Source organism: Diceros bicornis, chromosome 6 (genome assembly GCF_020826845.1).
Source record: "Diceros bicornis minor isolate mBicDic1 chromosome 6, mDicBic1.mat.cur, whole genome shotgun sequence".
NCBI classification, from domain to species: domain Eukaryota; kingdom Metazoa; phylum Chordata; class Mammalia; order Perissodactyla; family Rhinocerotidae; genus Diceros; species Diceros bicornis.
This window is the reverse complement of record NC_080745.1, coordinates 43001693-43028051: the sequence shown is the minus strand read 5'-3', so window position 1 is coordinate 43028051 and position 26359 is coordinate 43001693. Positions and strand designations below refer to the sequence as shown.

Below are 26359 nucleotides of genomic sequence, written 5' to 3'. Positions count from 1 at the left end.
ATAACGACACAGGGTTGCTTGCTACCTGTTGGCCTTTGTTGGGCTTTCTGTTATCAGAAGGATGAAATAACAGCCATGCTAGTGGCTTTTCCCCATTTTGTTCTCTTCTCCCAGTTGTGTTTCTGAACCTCTTCTCATAAGATTGTAGGGTCCTGGAGTTCAGAACTGAAAGGCACCGTGGGGACTGTGCCAAGAACCCAGAACAGCCCCCTTCCTCCCAGCTGCCTCTTCAGGGCCAGGTTCTCTCACACAGTGGCCTTCAAAATTTTTTTCTCGTGGCGTCTTTAAAGCTATGCTATCCAATATGATAGCCACTAGACACGTGTGGCTATTAAGCCCTTGAAATGTGGCTTGTCCAAATTAAGAGATGCTGTAAATGTGAAATACATACCAGATTTCAAAAACTTAATATGAAAAAAATAACGTAAACTATCTCACTAATAATTCTTTATATTGTTTATGTGTTGAAATAATACTTTGGGTATATTGGGTTAGAAGAAATAGATTAAAAAAAAAGATGCCCTAGAGAAACACTTGCACTTGTACCATGAAATAAGACAAAATGGTTTTGCAATATATACATATATCAAATCACTGTTATACACCTTAAACTAATACAATGTTATATGCCAATTATATCTCAATAAAACTGGGGGGGGAAAAGACAAAATGTTCATTGAATTATTGCTTTTAATAAGAAAAAATTCAAGCTAAAAAAGATAAAATCAATTATTAAAATTAATTCCACCTGTTTTCTTTTTACTTTTTTAATGTTAATTACATATTTGGCTCACATTATGTTTCTATTGAATAGCACTACTCTAAAAGATTTTGAAACACTCTGTATATTCCTTTACCCAATTCTAAGTGGACATCTAAATATTTGTATCATAAGTTTGAATGAGTTTTTTGTTAATAGGAGGTAGAAAATGTTAGACATGATATAGAATGAAATAAGATGATGATTGACTCATTAAAATAAACATTATATATGATTTTATAAAATTTTAAGTTTTAAAATCTGTATTTATTAAAGCATAACAGTTCTGAAATAACTCTTGTGAAATTTTTATCGTTAGGTTTTATCCAATTTATTTCAAAAAAGTCTGGTAGCCTTGCAGAGCATTCCAGCTGTATTTAAAGGGATCAGCATCATTAATCTTTATTGCTCTGGCTTTTCTGAATTCGGACATCCTAACACAGGCCAAAGTACTCCACTTCTACTGCCAAGCAACAGAATTAGGTGGATGAAGGGGAAGATCAAATGCCTATGGTTTAAGGTGCCTTCATGTATCAATAGAGGAGGCTTCTCTGAAACCACTATTTTGGTTTTTCTCTTTAGTAGTCATAATAAGACTAGGGATGAGAGATGGGTAAAGAAGGAGATTGGCTGTATCGAATGCAGGCTCTTTCTCAGGGAGATGAATTGAGGAGTGAGTAATATAGATGTTGAGGATCTGTCCCATTCCTATACCCTTCCAACTGGAGAACCCTTACCCAGAGGGTCCCCCTATGAAAGTCTTCCTGGACCCTCTGGGTAAGGGTTCACCAGTTTGAAGACCACTGATTTAAGATAAGCCACTGATGGAAGAAAGAGGCCTTTGCCCTCCTTTCCTTCTTAAGCCACTCGAAGCCCTATAATAATATGAAAGAAAACAATACTACCTATACAACTCTCGTCAGCTTAGGATGTGAGCTCCTGAGGTCAGTGCGGTTGTTTGGAGACGGCTCAGCACTTTGAGGTGGTCCACAGACTCCTCAAGTGGTGAGATTATTCCAAAAAAAGAAAAATGAGATGACTGCCTAAACCCATGACCCTTCATCTAAAAAGGCCTGACAGCCTATGACCGCAGCACTGTTTGATGGGTAACTTTCTCCAGATTCGTTCTGCCTTTTAGGAAGAGCTGTTGGTCCAGAGCCTAGGGTGAACTAATGACATGACTGCTTTTACTCTTTGACAGAAGGTGCAGATGTTTATTGCAATACTATCTATAGGCAATTACGTTTGTCAACTTTCAAAGGTCCAGGAGGGATAACAAGAAATTAGGACACTGATTCTCTGCCCTCCGGGAGTTTATATTTTAGCTGCTGATTGGAGAGACCTTTCCTTTTCTCCCAAGAAACAACTAAGAGTGCATCCACATAGAAAATATAACCCCTGCCAAATAGTCCTCCTCTTTTTTTAAATTGTATAAAGTATAGGTAACATAACATTTACCATTGTAACCATTTTTAAGCGTACAATCCAGTGGCATTAAATACATTCACAGTGTTGGGTAAACATCACCATTATCTATTTCCAGAACTTTTTCATCATCTCAAACAGAAACTCTGTACCTATTAAGTAATAACTCATCGTTCCTTGCCCTCACCCCCCGGCCCCTGGCAATCTCTATTCTACTCTCTGTCTGTAAGAATTTACCTATTCTAGATACTTTATATAACTGGAATCATACATTATTTGTCCTATTGTGTCTGGCTTATTTCACTTAGCACAATGTTCTCAAGGTTCATCCATGTTGTAGCATGTATCAGAACTTCAGTTCTTTTTATGGCTGAATATTATTCCATTCTGTGTATATACCACATTTTGTTTATCTGCTCATCTATTGACGGACACTTGGGTTGTTTCCACTTTTTGGCCCTTGTGAATAATGCTACTATTAACAATGATGTACAAGTATCTGTTTGAGTTCTTGTTTTCAATTCTTTGGGGTATATACCTAGGAGTGGAATTACTGGGTCATATGGTAATTCTATATGTAACTTTTTAAGGAACTTCCAGACTGTTTCCCACTGCAGCCACACCGTTTTACATTCTTACAGGCAATGTACAAGGGTTCCAATTTCTCCACATCCTCACCAACACTTGGGTTTTTTTTTGTTTTTATTTAATTTTTAAATAATAGTCATCCTAGTGAGTGTGAAGTAGTATCTCATTGTGGTTTTGATTTGCATTTCCCTAGTGACTAATAATATTGAGCAATTTTTCATGTGCCATTTATATAACTTCTTTGGAGAAATATCTGTTCAAGTTCTTTGCCCATTTGTAAGTTGGATTGTTTGTCTTTTTGTTGTTGTAGGAGCTCTTTATATATTCTGGATGTTAACCTTTATCAGATATATGATTTGCAAATTTCTCCCATTCTGTGGTTTGTCTTTTTACTTTCTTGATAGTGTCCTTTGGTCCACAAAATTTTTAAGTTTTGATGAAGTCCAATTTATCTATTTTTTTGTTCTTGTTGCCTGCATTTTTGGTGTCATAGTTAAGAAACCATTGTGAATCCAAGGTCATGAAGATTTTCCCCTATGTCTTGTAGTTTTAGCTCTTAAAATTTGAGTCTTTGATCCATTTTGAGTTAATTTTTGTATGTAGTATGAGTAAGAGTCCAACTGCAGTATTTATTTATGGATATCTAGTTTTACCCACACCACTTGTGGAAAAGACTGTCCTTTCCCCATTGAATGGCACCTTTGTCAATAATCAATTGACCATATATTTGAAGGTTTATTTCTGGATTCTCTATTCTATTCAATCACATTTGATCCTTATGCCAGTATGCTTTTGTACTGAGTTTTGAAATAGGGAAGTGTGAGTACCCCCACTTTGTTTTTTTTCAAGATTGTTTTGACTATCTGAGATCCCTTGAAATTCCATATATTTGCCAGATGTTTCCATCTTTTAAAAAATTGCACAGGTAAAATATAGGCAAACAGAGGAGAAAATAAGAATTGCAGATAATCTCCCAACCTAGAGGCACTGACTGTTAACGATTTTTAAGCATTAAACAAGACAACATGGGAGACCACTTCACACCCTCTAGGATTGCTATCAAAAAGACAAATAATAACAAGTGTTGCTGAGGATGTGGCAAATCAGAACCATCATACATTGTTGGAGAGAATGTAAAATGGCACAACTGCTTTGTAAAACAGTCTGGCAGTTCCTCAAAAGGGTAAACATAGGGGCTGGCCCAGTGACGTAGCCGTTAAGTTTTTGCACTCCCCTGTGGTGGCCCGGGGTTTGTGGGTTCGGATCCCAGGCATGGACCTGCACACTGCTCAGCAAGCCGTGCTGTGGCGGCATCCCATATACAAAATAGAGGAAGATGGGCATAGATGTTGGCTCAGGGCTAATCTTTCTCAGCAAAAAGAGGAAGATTTGGCAACAGATGTTGGCTAAGGGCTGATCTTCCTCACGAAAAGAAAAAGCATAAACCTAGAGTTACCATATGACCCAGCAATTCCATTCCTAGGAAAATACACAAGAGAAATGAAAACATATGCTACACAAAAACATGCACACAAATGTTGATAGCAGCATTATTCATAATACTCAAAAAGTGGAAATAGCCCAAATGTCTCATCACTTGATAGAATAGGTAAATGAAATGTGGTATATCCATACAATGGGATATTATTCAGCAATAAAAGAAATGAAATACTGATACACTCTACAATATGTATAAACCTTGAAAACACTGTACTAAGTGAAAGAAGTGAGTCACAAAGAACCACATATTGTGCGATTACATTTACATTAAATGTCCAGAATAGGCAAATCTATAGAGACAGAAAGTAGATTAGTGGTTGCCCAGGACTGGTGAGGGGTCGGGAGATGTGGGAGCGGGAGGGTTCAGGGTTTCTTTTTGGGGTAATGAAAATGTTCTAAATTTGATTGTAGTGATGGGTGCACAACTCTGTGAATATACTAAAAGCTTATACACTTTAAATGGATGACTTGTCTGGTACGTGAATTATATTTCAGTAATGCTGTTAAACAAAACCCATGGGGCTGAATATATTGTTTCATACCTTCCTTATTTTCACTGAGTCTAACAGAAGCATCTTTGCATGACCTGAAATATTATTTAATTTTATTATTTTTAATGGCAACACAGTTTTAATGAAAGTAGCCATACCATTCATTTTATATATATGTGTGTGTGTATCTACATATACACAAACACACACACACACACACACACACATGTATATGTGTGTGTGTGTGTGTGTTTGTGTATATGTAGCTATGTATAGAATGCCTTCAAAATGCTAGGCATTAGGTAATCAATATTAGTCAGTCCTACACTGTTTGGTGTTTAGTTCTCCAGACACACTTTTTTTCCCTGATATAAACCATGTTGGAAATTATGAGATTTAGCCTGATCTGTGTTGACTATTTGTGAAATAATCACGTCCATGAAAGTCATGGCAAATAGTGATGAGTCATTTTGTTAAGGCACAAATTTGGATCTTACATGCTGAGAGACTGCTGTGTGGAAGTTAATCATTTAGCTATTGATCTGTCCAGTATCACACCTTAATTAGGTTTATTCATCAGTTTGGGGGTTCAACAGGGTCTCTCAAATGTCAAAGGTTTACACAGCTGCTGCAGTAATGGAATTGTGTTTCTTGCAATGACAGCAGGCATACAATGAAACTTGAAAAATAAAAAGCCATGTAGATATTCCAAAGGGAAAGATGGCAGAAGTTATGATTTCTAAGGCCGGTTGTGCTAATGATGGTCAAGATTCCTTCTCTTATAGCAACTTTGTCATGGTAACTATAGGGGCTGATTGGATCTTAGTTATAGCTCCTTGTAAACCAAGAGAGGGTTGAGTTTAAGTTCAAATCCAATATAATGGCTTTACTTGGGTCACTATTAAATAAATAAATGCATAAATTAATCTCTGAGAAAACTTGTGGTGTAATTTTAGAGTAGGGAAAGTTTTGTCTAAGCCATGGCTCCCTCGTGTTCTCATGGGTCCTTTATATTTTCTGCTTCAGATGCAAAAACTCATTTATACTAAAAGTGAATGGTTGACTGTAGCTTAACAGTTAACCCTGTGAAGGGGAAGCAAGTTAAGGTAGATCAGGCCCCTTTGAATCACACCCCGAATGTAGTCACCACCTTACCTATGCGTCAGTGTGGCCATGTGGTCTCAGCAGTAGATATACTTATTGCATAATCCCTGTCTTGTGTGACATTTAAATTTGGCTGAGATGAGCCATATGGAAATAAGATGCAAAATTCTCAAGATGAAATCGAGTGTGGCTCCTGAATGTGGCTTAGAATTCAGTGACCATTTGGGAAAACCTTGGAGGTGGAGCTGGCTGGCTTCCCAGTGGGTTCATTTGTTCCTTGGAGTGATGGCAGTGTTTGCTTTTAGTTTAGCTTTGTGTTGTTTTCTTTTCTGAGTCATGAAGCAACAGTAAGGGCAAAAACTGATATTAACATATTAATACGTATTTTTATTTTTGTGTCCATCTATTTGAAGTGGCTTACTTTTGGAAACAGCTGGTTAAAACCCTGGGTTTTGCATTTGAAATATCCTTTGTTCCATTTGCAACTGTGCACTGATATATTTTCCCACATTTTCTTTTTATAAGTTCTCCCTCCAGTGATGTTTTTGTTGCTTATCCTGGGAAGATCTGTTTTTCCATTTATCAAAACAAATGGCAAGCTGGGGACCATTTAAAGTAGTTTTTTTTAGTTAATAAAGCCAATCTTCTTGTTCTGTTATGTTAAAAGTACATTATCTTTTTATTGCCAGTTCTGTATGGCTAGGTCTGTTTTCTGTCTTAGCAATCTCAGGGCTGCCCCACTTGCCTACTGGGTAGAGAATTACAAAATCATTAAGGGTGGGGCAGCACCAGCTGACTTACAGTACAAACCATTTCTCAAAATAACCACAACAGTGCAATACTGATGTGTAATTTACGTCACAGTATGTTTTTATGAAATAGGTTGTGGCATTTTCATTTCTATTCCGGATGGAATCTTGTTCTCTCTCCCTTTTAATCAGGCATTTAATTTATTTTTATTATTAATATTTTCCACTCCTTGTCTTGGCATGCCTCCAATTTAACAGCTTTGATGAAGGAAAAAAAAAATGCAACTGATCTTCCCCCACCCCAACTCTGAAACATCAGTTTAACTGCAAATGTATTTTCCCCTTTGATGTGTACTCACTTTGGGGACTACGTTGACTGCCTTAAGAGAGATTTAGAAATGTGGTGGGACACATTACGCATTTACACAGAGTTGTAATCAGGAATTGATAAAGTTGAGACACAACTTTGGAATTTTAAACATTTTCGACCAATTCAAGCTATTTAGTCACATGCACTGCTGCATTTTCCTTTTACAAATGTCTTTCTGTATAATGTCCTGTAATTAGAACAGGAAATCATTGAGTAACTGTAAGATGAATAAGAGCACTTAGACTGAAAGGAAAATTACCTTCCGAGAAATTATATTCTTTTTTTTTTTTTTTTTATGCTGCATGTTACAATGTTGGTAATGATAGTAACAGCTGTAACTACTCTTATCTGTAGAATTTTCACGCTTAGGTTTTCTGGAATAAAAAAAATTCATTTTCAGTAATAATCAAAAATGAATGGACGGAAAATAGGAAATGCCTAATTATGACAAATATTCAGTGTCACAACAGAGCAGCAATTAAATGGAAACTTCAATATAATTGTCAATAGCAGTAAGAATTGGAATAGTGCCAGGTATATAAAGTTGATGCTTTGCCGTGGGTTGGTTGCTAGGAGCACAGTGAAAAGTATAAAGCTTTGAGAAAGGAATGTCTAATGTAATAAAATAACAGAAAGAAGCATAAATCATTGTAAGAGCGTCTCATATTGACATTATTTTACTTAAATTGTCTCAAAACTAGACATCAAGTTTTATAACGTGAGCAAATTCATATTTGCTTGGGGAAAAAAAACACTTTATTTTGTCTTTGAAGGACTAGGGACATTGTGTCTCAAATGTAGCCTTCATACATATTTGGAATCTTTTAAGTGAAAATCTTTAAATGTTTGTTTCTATTGGCATCCGAATGCATTTGCCCTAATACGATTAAGAGAACTAAAGGGCAAAATACTTGGCAGATTTTTCAGTTGAGGTAATTAGGTGCAGGAAGGAACATGCATACTTTTTCCACCAGGCTCTATAAAATCCCGGTACGAAGGTTTTTTTAAGGTTTTTTTTTTTTAAAGCTTACTGATGTTAGAAGTAGATTATAGTGGTTTTCAGTAAGCATAATAGCGTGATGTTTCCGAAACAAGCCTTCTCTCCTCCCCCCATGAATGAAAAAGAAAGTTACATTTCTAAATTGTTGTGTAAGAGATAAAAGAAAATTTCTCCTCCAGAATTTATGTTTTCAGCCTTCTGTGCATTTGGCCACCATTATCTATTTAAAAAAATAGCATTATGGATATTTGAAAGTCAATGCTCCATTAATTCATTGTGTTTGCTATTTCATGCATCTCTCTTTGTACAAAGACTACTTGAGCAACGTGCTATTCAAAATGAATGCCTGCTCTTACCCTCTCCCCCCACCTCTTCCCCACCCCCAGCCCAATTCTGAGGATTAAAGAAATGGTATACAGTTACTATTTGAAAAGCTTGGGTGGAGTCTCACATTATAATTACAGTTTCTCTGTGGAATTCTGTTTTGGACTTTGAAAATATATAAATAAGTGAAAAATTGACATTGAGAGAGGTTAACAAAACGTGTAATTATGATATAAGCACAGGATTAGAGTAATTTTGGTTGAGCATTACAAGCAGTGTACTTTAGGTATTAACTTTTAATAGGCGAAGTTCTTTTCACTGAAGTTGAAATGAAGTTGAGTAATTTGGGGTCTCTTATTCCCTTTGAATATTTCATTTTAAAATAGGCACATTCACCCTTTTTTTTGGTGGAGGGGGAATTGAGGAATGAGATGACGTTTTAATAGAATAGCATAATTATGGTTTAAAATTTCAGTCTTTGGTACCAGCAATTTATTGCTGATCATTTTCTGTTGACAGAAATCAAGTAATGTATATATAACCCAACCAACTACCACCGACCAGAGTGTGTTAGAGGAAGATTCCTTAGGGTAACACTTTGATTTCTTTTCCTATGTGGGTGTGGTTGAAAGAAAATCTTTGTTCCAGGAACACTTTGGGTGCAGTTTATCCATTCTTTATTCATTCTTAGATTTGTCTACTAGACCTGTTATGAATTGGAAAGGGAGAAATGTCACACACAGCGTTTATTGGCAGCCCTTGTTTCATGGGTAACTTTGCATAGGAGTGTTTGTTTATGTGTATATGAAATGCATAAGGAGGAAAGAAGTAGCTCAGGAATTTAAATAAGAATTCTCGAAAGAGTTGTTTGGCTTTATTTGTTTCTTAGTGTACTAGGGCAAAATAAAATATGACAGCTGTTGAACAAGTTAATATTTTTGTAGTTGTATCAGGAGGAAGTTAATTTAATGCAAAGGCTTAGGAGGGAGTTATAGGATCATAGAAGTTTAGATCTGGAAAGCTCTTCCAAACTCATCATTTTACCCTCTGTTATACATACCTTTCATATTAAGGTGACCATACTTTGTCTTGAGAATGACAGTGTTTCTCCAATTAAATAAATGTCTGCCTAGACTCCAAGGAAGAACTCAGGGTGCCTTCGCTCAGTGAAACTTCGACCTAGATGAATTGTTGGTTCTTCACGGTCTCACCTTTACTCTGGATCTTCTCTTGACTCTCACTGGAATGCTTTGTTCACCTTCACAGGAGTCCTGAGGGTCTCAGGAGCTTTCTCTGGTTTTTGTAAATATTAAAGGCAACTCCTCTGGGAATATCCAATTGTAAGGTTGGAAATTTGCCTCTCTCCAAACAATGCCAAAATTCTGGTCCAAATGGGTGGGTCTATTCATAAGCAACAAAGTTATCATAATTTTTATTTTGGCATCACTAAGCATTGCCACATTAGACCAGGTCCCAGCTGTGCCTCCAGCCACTTAGTGTGGAAAGAGGTTAACGAAGGGCAGGGGTTCTGGGCTGGTACCAGCTCAAGTTGGCTTTATTTCCTATCACATGAGTAGAAAGTAGAAAGTTGATATACATGAAAGATGTGTCAATAATGTTAAATTGTTACAATGGGAATTGCAGTGTTCCAAAATTATAACAAGCCAACTTAACCAGAGTAGAATAATTCTGGTTTACAACTGGCAGAATTCTACAGTTCTCAATGAAAGAGAAGTCTCGTATTTTACTTGGTCAAAGGCCACCATTCTCATCCCTAATATTGTAAATTAGTTAAATCTCTAATATTATTATTACTGTTATTATTATTATTTGAGACATTTGGTCATAATGAAAAGCTCATCAAGCTTGAAGTTAAAAGATTGGGTTGTAGTCTCCTCTTCATCACTTTCTAGTTCTCTGAGATCCCGGACTAGGCACTTGGGTGTCTGAACCTCAGTTTTCCCATCTCTAAATTGGGGGATGTTAACAAGTCGTAATGCTACTACTTGTAGGATTATTGTGAGGAACAAAAGAGATACATTGTGTGAAAGACTGTTGTAAATTATAGTGTTTTATTATTCATACCAGAAATTGCAGTAGTATTTGTTCTGCTTTCTAAACAGGAAAACAGTCCCTCAGTCCCTCATATTTTTGGTTAAGAGGGCTTTTTTCATTTGCTGTCTTCACATCTGCAGCAATCCTAGGAAAGAGGCAAAGAGAAGGGAATTTGGTCCTGTATTCTGTTCTAGATATAATATATAGGGGTTTGGATAGAAGCATATACTTGAAAATGAATTTATAAATATGTTTATATCTATATATAAATATCTATATCTGTGTATCTATCTATCGAGAGATATCAAAATCCAAACTAAATAAATTACTGTAAGTCTATGCAAAAAGCTAAACTCACACTCAGAGGTAGTTTAATGTGCATGAGCTACCTGGGAGCCTGTTAAAAATGTAGATTCCTGGGCCCCAGCCTTAGAGATTCTGAGTCAGTGGTTCTTGATAGACCCCTGGAGTCTGCCTTTTTAGAGGCAGGCTATGTGATTCTGATGTGGGCAATCCCAGAAGCACTCTTAGAGAGATTTTCTCCCTAATGCACGGTCATCGTAGGACATGTTTCCATGACTTAAGATCAGAGAGAACTTGCTGTTTTTCTTCCAACAGAAAGAGAAGGATTCATGGCTTGTCTAGTGTTTTGGGAACTGCATGAAAAAGAGGGATAAGTGTTTCAAGCTAGGATGAGGTGGAGAGAGACCGAGAGAGAGAAAGAGGTCATTTCTAAGCACCAAAGATATCCAGGGAGCTAATTCCATCCAGAACAGAGAATTAGGAAGAGGTTAGGGATGGCATCATCATGAAAAATGGTCAGAGAAAAACAGGAGAATGAAGGGATAGGAAGGAAGTGAAGTGGTCCCAAGAATCCGGGTGACGTCTTCTGCTATAAAACTAACTCCAAAGCATCAATTCTTTTGCCCTCATTCAACCTAAAAAGCACAACTCTCTCCATGTCATTTCAACAACACTTGGAGAAACTAGTGCAACTTCCCCCCATCACAGAAAGCCAACAGCACAACCAAGATAGAATTTTGGAAGCTATCATAGCATTTGCACAGTATTTATTATTGACAGGAGTTGGTATTAGGTGCTGAGCATACGGCAGTAAGTCCTGGGGGTTCATGGTTATACCCCTCTCTCTCATCCTCAATGTCTTAGACAAATAGAATAATAATAGTTGAATAATACAATTGACACATTGGGGGCTGCTTCTTCAAATAGCACTTAGACACTCCAGAGTCCTGATGATATTTGGTGAAATATTTCCACTAAAACTTTTTGTGCTTCAACTCTATAGAAAGCACAGATTTGAACCCAATGTGTGAAGTAGTGTGTTGGTCTGCTGTAAAAATCTCAGATTGGTGTGTCTTGGGACATAGGGGATCAGCATTCAAAACCACTTTTCGTTTGGGGACTTGCCTTCAATGTAAACATATTTCCTTTTAATTAAGTGTGCCAGCTGACAAAGTGGCTACCCACAAACCAGGCAGGAGTCTGAGACATGTAAACTGTTAAAAGATGTAAACTGTTAAAAGATGTCATCTTGAAAGCAGCTAAACATCTCCATTCTTGAAGAAACCTCCAGCCTGAGGAACTAAGTGAACATAATTAGAAATACATCTGGGTATTGGCCTCCTATCTGAAAAGGTCACATGCACACCTTCCATTGGTACTGGTTATGTTCCATCATTATGTTCTGTCCTTACTTATTCGTCTCCCACTGGTTACCAGATGGCCACGATAATGTTGCTATCCTCAACAACTGTCGTGTGCAGTTCCCTACAGCATGGTAAGGGCTCAAAATATTGAGTATTTTCCCTTTGGATAAGCAAGTGACATATCCGGGAATTGGTTACAAATGCCCTGATGGTGTGTTTATAGAGAGTGATATCAAACTGGGTCATGGAGCCTAAATTCGGCTTGACGTTTTGCAGGTGGTGAGCTACCAAAGGGGGGTGTTTGCCATTTCTCAAGCTTAAGATGAAGGACAGATTCATCATGCAGAATCTGGTTTTTATAAATAAGCATTAATATAGTTAGGTGTAAATAAGCATTAAGATCATTATTAGAGGCAGCTTCGTTAAAGTTGCTGGAATGTTCTCCTGAGTTGGTTCTGATGGAGCTCTTTCATAAGGTTGCTTGGGGAGTCCTCTCAGTGTGGTGCTCTGAGATGTCCCAAGTTACCAGATGGATTTGAGGAACATTAGAAGATACGGGGTATGGGATGGGGAGGGTGGAGAGGTGGATGTATTAATCAAGTTGAGATAGATCACGCTGCAAAAACAAATAACCCTCAAATCACAGGCTCACTTAAAATAACAAAAGTTTATTTTCTGCTTATGTTATACGTCCATTTAGGATCAACCAGGGGCTCTGCTCCATGTTATTCTCACTCCAAGACCCAGACTGTCAGAGTAGCCACTACCTGAAATATTACAGATGTCCAGAACAAAGGGAAGGAGAGAGTGTGGTCAGTTATACATTGGCTCTTAAAGTAGCCACCTACTTCCATCATATTTCATTGGCCAAAACAAGTCACACAGCCACTTGACTCCAAGCTGAGGAGCACAGTCTTTCCACAGGGTCCATAAAGAGAACAAGAAATATTTGTTGAACAGCACTAATGACCACCAGAACAGATGATGATGCTATTTAGACCTGTGGACATCTCTCTGGGGCCAGATGGCCTTCTCAGAGCCTTCAAGCTCGGAAAGACTATATAATCCAAAATAAAAGCAATACCAGACTATGGAAATAAGTGTAAAAAAGCTCAACAAAATTCTGATTTTTTCCTACGATGATGACTTTAATGCTTAAAATATATATCAAATTCTTTCAAAACAGTTTTTTGGTTCTGCTGCTTGATGGTGACCAAGCATTGCTTCATCTGTCTGTAGGGTCATCCCACTCTTTCTTTTCTCCACTTTTTCTTTTCTCTGCGGGCAGCCTGAGGCTTTTCTGTGGAACTGGATTGGTGAGATGGGGCTGGGAGGATACTGGCATTAGCCTGACTGTGATAAGATGAACTGGCATAAGAGTCTTGTTGAAGACTACATTTTTGGTACAAAACCAGAAGTGATCATTGAAATTGTGCCACGGCCATGACAGTTCTTTGTTGGAGGGAAGAGGGTAATGGAAGTGTTTTCTCATTTGTCCAGGGGAGGACGAGGAAGAAACGAACGTGATAGTTCTCAGCTACCCTCAGTACTGCCGGTACCGCTCAATGCTGAAACGCATCCAGGATAAGCCGTCTTCAATTCTAACAGACCAGTTTGCGTTAGCCCTGGGGGGCATTGCAGTGGTCAGCAAGAACCCTCAGATCCTGTACTGTCGGGACACCTTTGACCATCCAACTCTCATAGAAAATGAGAGTATATGCGATGAGTTTGGTGAGTTGTTTTTTTTTTTTTCCTACATGAAACTTGTGCGTCTGTGTCCAGTTGTTTTCAGTTCTTGTGAAGATCAGTAATGGGGAACAGGGCTTATTTTCACGAGCCCAATGTGCCACTCCACCCCTCCTGTCCCCCAAATTACTGCAGCATAAGGCGTCATTGCCTCCTTGGCAGCCTCTGTTTACCAAGGTAAAAGATTGTTATTTAGAATTTGTTGTTCAATATAGAGTCTGAAGTTGCTTGGTCGACCTTGAAATTGGACTTTGGGAAAGGAAGCCTTTGTGCTAGTGCTTTCTTAAAAGGCTTTGGCTATTCAGGTACTGATTTTTTTGTTTAACTGATCACTCCCTTTTTAGTGTTATAAGGAACTGAAAAAAATGCACCAGTTGTAACCACTTCAGTACTATAAGGTGAATAGATAGATAGATAGATAGATAGATAGATAGATAGATAGATAGATAGATAGATAGATGCCCGTGCCCCTGAATTTTTTCATATGTATACATACATATATATCCATCCATGGTGGGCACACCTATCTTTATCTGCATCTCTGCTTGGCTGATTGGTCATGTGTCTCTACAGATAGAAGGGAAGGAGGGGAAGATAGATACCACAACATCAGTTTAGGAGACCTTGCTGATTCAATGAATGGCTGGAGGCAAGCCAAGATCACATCTCTCACATCTTCACTTTCTCATCTGTTTGTTGAAGAAGCTGGACCGGATCGGTGGTTCTCAACAGGCTAAGCAGAATATCAGAATACCCCCTGGGTACTTTATCAAACTACACATGTTCCCTGGAAATTCCTATACTTACAGAGGCATGAACATCCCACACCCTCGCCCCTACCCCTTCGCTGGAATTGCCACCAGAGTGACCGTGTGATGACTGAGCCATGCTGAATCCCTCATGAGTACTTGCATGGAGAAGAGATTGAGACCTCTGGCCTAGAGAGAGCACAGGGTCCCTTTGAGCTGGAACATTCCTTTATCCTGTTGGCTAATGTTTTCCCAAGGATCTCTTAGTTTGTGGATTATTCAGATTCAGATTATTGTACTTAACCATTACAGGCCTCGGCATGGTTTGGGGAGTCCAGTGTGGCCTTTCCCATCTGATTATTCATGATTCCAACAGACCTGTAGCTGCTGTGGGAGGGATATCGTAAGTAGGTGTATGGGCAGAGGAGGGGTGAGGAGGAGGGGATGGGATCTGATGATTTAAGAAGGAAGGGAAGAAAGAGAGGAAGGGGATCTAAGTTCATTGGACATGACTTTTTTTTTTTCTTACAAACCATTTTTTCAGATGCCTTTCACACTCTGGCTTATCAAATAACTATCAATCTGTAAGAGAGTAATAGTGTTTATACAAGTTATCTTTTCCTTCTTCCAAGAAGAAGACGTTGTCATATTTTTAATATTCAAATAACCTTTTTATTCAAGTAGATGAATGTATCCAATACATTTTTTAAAATACTTTCTGTTCAGATCAGCATTTATAATCTTCCCTTTTCAATACTTCTTTTTGGAGTTTTTCTTCCATATCCTCTACTCCCAGACTGCCCATCCTGCTTGCTGCTCAAGAGGTCTCTGGATTCCTGACACAAAATAAAACTGAAAGAATGCTTTCCTTCATTTAAGAGTATTCAAAAATTAGAGTTTCACAATGTAATACAACGAAAAAATGTTTTAACCTTTTTGGCTAATTTAAGAGTTATTAGTCATTGAGTTTCAAAGCTGTTACATCCAGAATTGGTAATAGAAAGAAGTTCCAATTTAGCAGCGATCACAATGGTTGTTGAGTTACTAAATTAGTTTTAAATGTTCTCACAAACACAAGCATCTGACTTTTGAATGTTTTCCTGAACTTTCTTCTGGTATAGCTAATTTTAATGCTCTTTTTCCTCTCCAGCCTCTTAAAGTGGAAATTTTCTTTTGGAATAAAGTTACCTTTAAAGAGCTCCTAGATGGCTAGTATAATAATCAGAATATTAGATTTTTGTTTTTCAGTTAAGTGTGTACTTCAAATAGTTTATACTTCTTATAGTGTTTCACTTTAGTATGTAACAAAAACAGCTCATTTTGACCTAATTTGAACACCCTCACCGGCATCCCTCCCCCACCTTCCACCTTTGGTCACACATCTAAATTTCCAGAGAACACTCTTTTAAACCTCCAACTGCTTGTATTTGAAATCAACATGGGTTAAGGGGTTTGTCAGAATGCGGGCTTGGGTTTCTCCAACCAGCTAACAGTTGGTGGAAGAACATAAATTTAATTAGTGACTAGCATTAAACAAATGTTCCTAATATTAAACACTGCCAGATGACTGAAACACTTCTGTCAGATTACCGCGAGTGCCAGGGGGCCCACAGATGAATTTTCTACACAGTGTATATTCTGTACCACACGTTTGGTGACTTCAGTAATTGGTCAAATGTAATTTAGGTAACAGTATGCCTAGGCTGTAAAAATCAAATTTTATTAGCCATATCACCAGGTGGATGAATGGTGGGGCTGATGGCAAAGAGTTTATAGCATTTAGCAGCTACACCTTGACACACGAAATTCATAAATTGCCATAAAATACCTCCAAGGCCCTTCTCAAAAGGACAGTGTCTGCTTTTCTATGATTAAATAATGTTTATTTTATTAACTAATATATTTTTTGCTTTCTTCTGTTAAATGGGATTATGGAGTGGGGGTGGTTGAGGGTGTTCAAAAGATAAATAAAACACAGTCCTTGCTTGTTTTGAGAATTTAAAATCCAATTGGGGAAGACAGGATTAACGCACCTGAAAGGTTAACTAATGTTACAAGAAAGTCAATGATTAAGTATTTGGTGAGTGTTGCAGAAAGCAAGTGTGGTAGGAATCTCGCAGTGGGCTGGGAGGTGGGGGAGGTGGCCTGGCTGGAGATGGTGATTATGGAGAGGGGTCAGGGAAAGCCTCATGGAAAAGGCAGGACTGGATCTGGTTTTAAAGGATAGAGAGAGAGGCTAATAGAAAACTGTTGGAAATATCTGGATTATAAAATTCATGTCCTGACTTTCTATGTTAAGAATGGCTGCCTTCACCCTGGGTCAACTGTTGGCCTCTCTTAGGTTTGTTTTCCCTTAGTAAATGGCCTGATGCCCTCTCTACCAGCGGGATATGAATGTAAGTTGGTGGACCAGGGCTGGGACGAACCCACATGGTGGCTTTAGAACTGGAACTGGGCTTTCCCCCTTGGGCAGTCCTGCCCCATATTTTCTCCGAGCGCTATACAGCTTCCTTGCCTTCCCAGGGTTCATCTCTAAAAATGGACTTTGCTCTGTGTGACAGCCTTGCCCAGCTACTCAGACATCTTCCCCCTCCCCATTGTTTTAATGTTGTCCACTGAATAACAAGTTTAATTGAACAATAAAAGTAAGGCTTTTAAATCTACAATGAGTCCCTGTAAATAAATTCTCCGTGGAATTTTATGAAGCTATTTAATGAAAAGTTTGATTAGAAACTATTAAAAAAACAATAGAATAGATGAAACTTCATCATTTAGTTCCACATTACAGTAGTGTCATTTTGATTTTTATTTACATTGAGATATTCAGAATAGAGTAAATATATCCTGGTTTTAATTAACTATCCTCCTTACTTGGGAAAGGTTATTTTAGGCTTGAAGGGTTTTGATAGCATACCATCTGCTCTCTTAACTGTATTTTATTCAAGTCCCTTCCTTGCTTATAGCACTGTGCAATGTCTAAACCTATGACATAAGCATAAATTGAATCATATTAATGGTAGGTGATGGAAAAGCTTCAGCCTCGACATCCTGCCGGAATTCTTCCATCTTGTCAGTTACAAAGCTCTTAAAGGCAATGTGCTCTTTTCTTAGTACAAGAGAATTGACTCTTTTTAAAACTAAAGCAACGGACTCTCCATTAAAGCTTTATGAAAACTGGTTGTATTGCGCATGCAATTAGGAAATGAGATTATAATAACGAGGGGAAAGTGACATTATGAATGACAATTTTTTTCTTAAAAATCTTAACCCTATGTATAATCCCGCCCCCGCTGTCCTGTTAGAATCGCCTAATGTAAGGGTCTCTCTGACAGCTTCCCACCTTGCCTTTACCTCTTTTTATAATTTTATTCCTCTTTTGTAAAACACATTCTGTCGTTTACATTGTGTTATTGTCTATGCTGTAGAGAAAACACACATGCAAATATTTTGTCTATTTTTCCTGTTAGAACAATAAAATGTCCACCAGTTTGTAATGCACAATGTTTACATTAATATCACACAGATTGATTTCACATGTGTGAAGTGTTGACAGCTAAATCCAAACAGAGGCATGCACAGTACAGTAGATAAATGGATAACTTGAAGGTATTGGCTTCTATCAGAGAGATGTCAGGCAGACCCAGTATGCATAAATGAGACGAAATCAGTCCTGGAAGGTGGGTGGGCCTAAATGGATTAAGATAAGGTTGATTAAAAAAATAATAAAAGATATGGTTTATTTTGGTCTGAGTTTTTAATTGCAAAGAGACATAAGAAGTCGTGCTTCTAGGTTCTTTGGCAGATGGTGTGTGTGTATGTGTGTGTTTTCTTGACCAAAGAATGGGATGGGGTTAAAGGAAGGATGTGGTAATTTACCTGAAAAGAACAGAGATGAGATGGACTGTCATCTTGGTGTTTGGTCCATGTGTTAAAAACCATGAGCTCTGGGGCCGGCCCCATGGCTTAGCGGTTAAGTGCGCCTGCTCCGCTGCTGGCGGCCTGGGTTCGGATCCCGGGCGCGCACCGATGCACCGCTTGTTGGGCCATGCTGAGGCGGCGTCCCACATACAGCAATTAGAAGGGTGTGCAACTATGACATACAACTATCTACTGGGGCTTTGGGGAGAAAAAGGTAAAAAAAAAGGAGGAGGATTGGCAATAGATGTTAACTCAGGGCCGGTCTTCCTCAGCAAAAATGAGGAGGATTGGCAATAGATGTTAGCTCGGGGCCGGTCTTCCTCAGCAAAAATGAGGAGGATTGGCATGGATGTGAGCTCAGGGCTGATCTTCCTCACACACACACACACACAAAAACCATGAGCTCTGATCATCAGGGAGAAGAAGTTCGCTACGTCAATATTAAAACATATACTCTGCTGAAGGGCTGAGGGGGAGCGGTGGGACAGCATGGTACAGTAAAAAGAGTGCTAGGCTCATAGGCAAATAGCCCAGGTTTAATCAAGCCTCAACTGTCCGATTTGCTGTGCCAATGGGCAAGTGACATAAGGTCCGTCATTTGTCCCATCTGTAAAATCCAGTAGTAACAGCCCACTTGCCAGGCTCAGGCAAGTTTGTACTCACTTGATTAAAAAAAAATCCTCTTGATAAATGAAGACTCCCTACTGTTTCTATTAGAATCTTAGGCCTTGGACAACGTGCAGTCATCTAAACCAGTCTTGCTCGTTGAATAACAGAGGAACCATTTCCCTAAGGCTCCAAGGCTCTAACTAGAACCTTAGTGGAAAAGAAAAGTTTTCTGGTTTTTACAATATGTTTTAAAGAAGCTTTTCTGCACTGAACTTTCCCTTTCCATTTTCCTGTTGGGAGAAATGGTGACGCTATAGACAAAAGAAGCAAAAGCAAAGGGAGGGAGGGAAACAGAAGAGGGGACGAAACCTTGACTTTTTATGAAAGAAAACTCAGGATGTATAAAATTATTTTGAACCATAAAGGACGAGCTGGACTCTGCCTCTTCCCCTCTAAACATCACATGTTTTGCTGGAAATGAAAGGAAAGGCAGTTGTTTTGTTAAGGATCATGGGAATTTGTAAGTGAGTAAACATTTTTTTCCTTGCCAAAGTAGGTTTCATGGTCACAGTGGATGTCAGTGATCAAATGGCTTTGTTCTGGCCACCGTCCACACTCAGGCTTCTGCTGCCTGCCTGTGGTGCCCACCCATCTCCCAAACGATGACAAGGCAGACGCTTCTCTTTAATTGAGGCCAAGTGGGAAAGCAGTTGTGCTCCTTGTATGTTGCTGTTTATGCAGAAGACCTTATCCTTCAGAGATCCCACTTGGAGGACTGCTTTGTCTTGGAAATCTTCTAGAGGTTCTGTTTCTCATCAGAGAATGGTCTAACCAAGACCACTCTTGGTACCTCCTCTTTATTGCATGTGCTGCCAGAGTAGGGACAGAGAGAATGTTATGTTCATCATACAAAATAGTAAACCAGACCCAAATAAATCTGCTGGTAGAGGTGTATCAGATGTGCTCTATAGTACATGTAATGATTAACACATGGCCTTGGCTTCCAGGACAGTAAGACCCAAAGAGGACTGCAGGGCAGACCTCCTTGGGCAGAGGCATTGGAAGCTAGGGTACCATCTCTCTTGGGGGTTAATAAAGAGAATTTTTATATTGCTACTGTAAATTAATTTACAGAGTCATGATATATGGAATCAGTAGGATTAGTGGATTTCTGTTTTTGGAACTTGAAAGGATATTTTAAAATAACTCTGAACTCCTTTCGTAGCTGAGTGGACTCAATGGGTTATTAAAAACTGTTTGGACTCACGGGTAAAATAAACTCTTGTTCACCCCAGAAGAAAAGATTTGTGTCTATATTGGCTAATATTTCACCTAGCATTTCATCTAGAAAAGCAAGAAAGTTATATCCCATTACACTAGTAATATCAACATATTCCTCTCTAGGGTGAAACAGATATTTTTATCAATTAAAAAAAACCACAAACACACTGCAGGAAGGGGCAGGTCACTGAAAAATCACAGGCAAATTGCTAATGAGGGGTAGGGTTGGTGGAATGAGGTTCAGAATAAGTCTATATTCACTTGATTTTTAAAATCCTCTTGATAAACAAAGATTCTCTCTCAACTCTTTCATTATATCCTGTCAGGGGAACTGGAGTGATTTAAGTTCGTTGGACTGTAGGTAAGGCTGTCTGGGGATGCTTAGAGCCCAGCACAGTGCCTGATACACAGTATGCTCCTGTCCATTCATACGTTTCACCAATATCTATTCCACACCTACTATGTGCCAAGTACTGTTCTTGTCCCAGTGCACACAGTCGTGAATAAAACAGAAAAATCCCCCACTCTTAAGGAGCTCACAATGTAGTATGTGGGGAGGAGACTGGCAAAATGTGGGATACCTGTGGACCGTACCTCACAGGGTTGTTGTGAAGATTAAATGTGTTAATGACTTAAAGCACTTAGATGGTACATGGTAAGTACTACTTAAGTACTCATTTGTTAAGTATAAGAATCTTCTTGTACCTCTTGCACCACCCAATACAACCTTAACCACATATAGGGTCCATAGTGGTTCCTCAAAAAACACCCACAAAATTGTTTTATATCTATACAGACTGCTAGGGAAAATGAGGTATCATTTGCCACTAAAACTCATTCAGCATCCATTAATTCCAGAAATACTTGTTTGTTTGTCCTTCTATATGGAATGTGTTTCCCCAGATATCATGGGTCTGGCTCCTTCTCATCATTTCAGCCTCAGCTCAAATGTCTCCTCCCCAGAGAAGTCTTCTCTGACCTTCCCCTTTCTACAAGTCCAGTTCTATCCCATCACCCAATGTATAATTATTTTCCTATAACTCATCACTATCTGAAATTAACTCCTATTTTGTTTCTTTACATGTTTATAGTCTGTATCCTCTCTCCCCACCCATACAATAATGTAAGCTCTTTAAGAGTGGAGAAATTTTGTCTTGTTCACAGCTATGTGCCTGGGGACCAGAACAATACTTGGCACATAGTTAGGTGTGTAATAAATATTGGTTAAATGAATGAATGGGTACCTGCATACTGTGTGTTAATATCATTGCTCTCCCCCATTTCACAGGTAAGTACTAAAGCACAGCAACAATACACAGCTAGCCAGTGCTAAAACCAGGATTTGAACCTAGACAGTCTGGCTCGGCATCCATGCCCTTAACCATTACACTAGACTGCCTCTCAGCTTGGACCCAGCTCAGAAAGATCTTTCAGACTTCCTGAGATCAGGCTGACTGGAAACAGATAACTGACCACCAGGTCTCTACATAATGAATGTACAACAGGTTCTGTAGGATGTAGAGACATTCGTATGTGTTGGGAGTGGTTAGGAAAGGAATGACCATAAAGATTCAAAATCTGAAAACCATTGGATTGGGATCAAGAAACTCTAATGCCAGCCACTATCCTCTCTTGTCCTCTCAATCTCCCTGCTTCAGCCCTTGCTGTCCTTTTGTCTTTTTTCAGCACACCGGCTAGAGTAATCATTTCCCTGCTCCCATCTCCTGGTGGCTTTCCATCTCATCAAAGAAGCAGATATGAATATAGAGCCCTTTTAGAGCTGAAACTATTTAGAAGTTGAAGGCGGCAGTAGTAAACTGCCCTGTGTTCTCATGGACTCTTTTTAAGACATGGGATTGTGATGCTGACAGGACTTTCATTATACACCTCTCTGTAATTTTCTGCTTAGAATGCATTGGCTTTCCCAACTTGGCATCCTCCTTTAATGAAAAAATTATAGGTCTAATTTCAAAAAATGAAATGTATGCAAGCTTTCCTGCCTCTGTCACTTCTTTATTCCTGTAGCACATAAATCATTTCCCTTTTTAAAATTAAATTTTGCTTGCCATGATTTGGTAATGGGTTTTCAAAGGAGGCAGAATAGTCAAGCTCTTGGCACGAGAGCCGGCCATGCTGCCTGCTCAGGAAATCTTCTCATTGCTGGCTGGCGTGGACCTTGATTCCATCATCTGGGCTTTATGCTCCCTTTGGAAGTTGCCTAGAAATTCTCTCCCTAAGAATTTCTTCTCTGAACTGCCTGTTTGGCTCTCCAGTCGCCATCTTGGAGGACTAAAGAATGGATGGGACTTGGGCAGAAAAAGACTGGTGTGTTCTAATGCTCCTTGGGTGCCTGTTCATTCATTCATTGAGCGCTGACTTTGTTTAAGGCAGAACTCCAGGCATTTTTGGGATATTGGTCTCTGCTCTCGAGACACTTAAAAATCAAGTTGGCTGAGATAAGAATAGAGCAATGGTCCACTATAAATATTATCTGTGATTCCTTAACAACCCTGCATTTTATAGTAACAGTTACTACAAGGCCACAGACCTAGGATGTTCTGAAGTGGTAGTTAGTACCTCTCCCTGCCCAGTCTGCTGACCCCAGTGGGCACACTTTTCCACTACAAAGTGAGAGGAGCATGGAACTGAGTCGGCAGTTATTTTGACATTCAAAGGAGGTGATATCTACCAAGCTTTGTAAATGGGAAAGCTTTGCCATATAATGGACACTGCAAGGCAGTCTGCTAAGGGCTAACTGAGGAGGTCAAATTCTAGGTGCCACTGGAGTTAAAAGATGTATGAAAGAGGGCCCAGATGTCAGGGGAGGCCTCTTAGAGGAAGTGGATCTTCCATTGGACCTTGAGGGATTCAAAAAAGAGGAAGTTATTTCAGGTGAGGAGATGGAAAATACTCTGGACTTTGAAGCTCAAAGAAAGAGGTTTTTCTTCTGCCATTTTTAGCTTTCAGCATAGACAAAAAACTGTCTCCATAAGCAAAACTCTTTTTTTCCTTCCTGGAAGATGTCACCTTTCCCTGAGGAACCACGTGCTCCTGAGTCCTTCTCTTACAGGCCCCATTGTGGTTAGGACCCAGGGGAAGCCTCTTGGAGGAAAAATCAACTTGTCTCTTATTAAATTGGAACTTTTCCCTTGGGTCTATAATAAAGAAAAGGAGGGCTGCACCAACTTTGCAGTAGGGCATAAAGAGGGAGGTGCCTAACTTGGTTTCCTGGCTGTTTAAAGAGCTGCTTCTAGGCTGAAAGAGTAGCTTCAGAATAATCAACTTTGACACTTTGCTCTTTCTCCCTTCTGCATTAGTACTTTTCCAAAGTTGTTTTTCCTTCTGCTTTGTATTAAAGTTAATAGCTTCAATTGCATTTCTCTTCACTAGATTCTAAGCTCCTAGAGGGGGTAAGAATCATGCCTTACTCATCTTTGTATCAACATGTGTTTGTTGAAATGATATAGAAACTGCTAGATTCCAGAGGGCTTCAAACCTCCATCATCTTATTTCTTTTCTTAGAGTCAAATATTTCTTGACCTCAATCTTTAAGCTTTAGCTCATTGCCAGTTGATTTAACTCTCAGGAGAAAGTGTCCAGCTCAAAGGAACTGGGTTTTTCTCAACATTTACTCACCTTTTCAAACCAGAGGAACGTTCTTCATAAATTGATCAATGTCTTTGGTTGAAGATTGTTCATTTGTTGTGATTCATATCAGACCCTAGAGTCTGCACAACCTAGAAGGATGTTCTTTCTGAAGAAGTTGAGGAGCATCCTTAAGTTAGGGCAAATGGTAGCCTGTATCCAGAAGTCAGCACAGCGACCTTTCCAGCCTCTAACCCACAGGTATCAGAATTTATTGTGGAAATCAAGGAACAGTGGGGGGGCCATTAGCACATTGACAAGTTCTAATTAAATGTGGGCTCTATGGATCAGAACGTAATGTAGATCACAGTTCAAGCTGGAATCATATCAGAAAGTATTGGGGAAGAAAAGGCTTAACCTGTATAATGCTCATTATTAGGAAGACTACTTGGTGGATGGCACTTAATGCCCCAAGGATATTTTATGGATCATCGACATGCTCTGTGTTATTTATAGATGAGGATGAAGGCTTCTGTTTCTCAGGAGGGTTCCGTGGAGGATCCTGGATGAGGCAAATTCATAACACGCAGGGTTTAGCAGGACACACTTTCTTCCTTAGAGTCCCAGACGTGAACATTATGTCTTTAACATAGAAGATTAAATATTTTAACAAAGATGTCACACACACTGCCAGAAACTATACTCTATAAGGATACTGACTCCTGCCCCATCCCCACACATACACCTTCAGAAAGAGAGGATGTTGGTATTGGTTGGTTCTTTTGAGGTTTGTCTTTACTGTAGCACACATGGCAGGTCCTTTGCTATAAAGAATGCATTCGTCCTATTGTTCCTGAAAGAAAGGAAGTTGAAATGTGTCAGGACTAGAACAAACAGGGACTGTTGTGGAGCCCCCATTAAATTGTCTTGCTGACCCTTGGTGCCAATGTCATTTGCCTGAGCTGAGGGGGTGGCCTGAGAGATGTGGAGAGTGTGGCCTCGCCAATCTCAACCCTGGTAAATGCTTATCCTACCCCCAGCCCTGCCATTCACGCTTCATGAGAGGAATGCCCTTCACATGGAAGAGTGCCCCTCCTACTTTTCAAAGCACCTTCACCCAGTCCACCATGTCTCGTCTCTGAACAACTCTGTATAACCAGGAGGACAGGTGTCATTGACCACACTGGGCAGTTGAAGAACTGATCAGGAAAATCAGTGGCTAAACATTAGCGCAGTAGTGGTAAGACCACAGTGGGATTGGCCATCAGCTTCTCGACCTGTGCTCTTAATGCCATACCCCGAATGTGGCCCAGTGCTGAAGGGCATTGCATCGCAGCTGCAAGATTATGTGCAGCAAACCCTAATGAACCGGAATCTTCAGTTAACCAGATGCTCCCCATCCCTCACCCCCTTTGTACACTCTTTCAAGGAGGAAAAAAAAAGTAAATAGTGAAAACAGCTCGTATGTTTTTCCAAATATTTTTCTCATTATGAAATTACTTCCATTATGGAAAGCGCAAGTATAATAATACTAATAATTGCCACCCTTCTGTGAGCATGTACCATATGCCAGGCCTTATGCAAAGTCCTTTACATATATTATCTTACTTAATCCTTAGAGCGCCCCTATAAGGAAGCTCATATTAATCATCACTTCACAGGGGAGGAAACAGAGGCTAAGAAAGGTTACGTCAGCCCAAAGTCACACAGCTAAGTGGTCATGCTGGATTCCAGTTCAGGTCTGTGTGGCTTCAAAGCTGATATGCTTATCCACTCTTTGATATCGCCTCTCTAAATATCATCGATAATCTCATCAGTGCTGATCTATTTCCTTCTAGTCTTTTTACAAAGCATTTTTATTTACTTAACATCTTATATACACAATTGTTATATCTTAAAATTTAAACCTTTCCCCGTATTATTATAAACATTTTTATAAACACCGTTTTAATGGCTGCATAATACTGCATAAAGTGAATTTATCAGGGTTTACATAATCCCTTTCTATTAAAAGTTTATATCGTTTCCTGCAGCTTTCATTTTTTGTTGCTTTAATGTGTAATGTATAATTAACACTGTAACGAACATCTTTATATATAAAAGCATCAGCATTTTGATGATTTCTTTAGGATAGATTCTAGGAATCTCTTATTGCCAAAATTATTTTCCTTCTAAGCCATAGCAGAGATATCAGATAATCTGAGCCTGCTATGGGCTTAGTTCACCATCAGCCTCATGTACTGAACCTTCTACAGTTATAGTTGAGGACACTGAGAACCAGTGTTTAGAATGAAGATCCAGAGTTTCTGCACAGCTCTAAAGCAAAACAGGAAAAAATTTCCTCAGTGAATACTGGGCTTAGGCAAGAAAGTGTGCTCAGGCAACGATTTTCACATTGGCATCAGTTTCCTGAAGAACTTACTAAAAATTTGATTTTT

The 26359-nt window shown here is 39.1% G+C and overlaps 1 protein-coding gene across 1 annotated transcript in view; it reads left to right on the top strand.

Moving 5' to 3' along the window:
• The window catches only part of ARID5B (AT-rich interaction domain 5B), a 174320-nt gene that overhangs the window by 70599 nt on the left and 77362 nt on the right, over positions 1–26359 (top strand). Inside the window, exon 4 of the mRNA XM_058543375.1 lies at positions 13534–13764. Coding sequence (XP_058399358.1) covers positions 13534–13764 — 231 coding nt within the window. The remainder of the gene's footprint in view (positions 1–13533; positions 13765–26359) is intronic.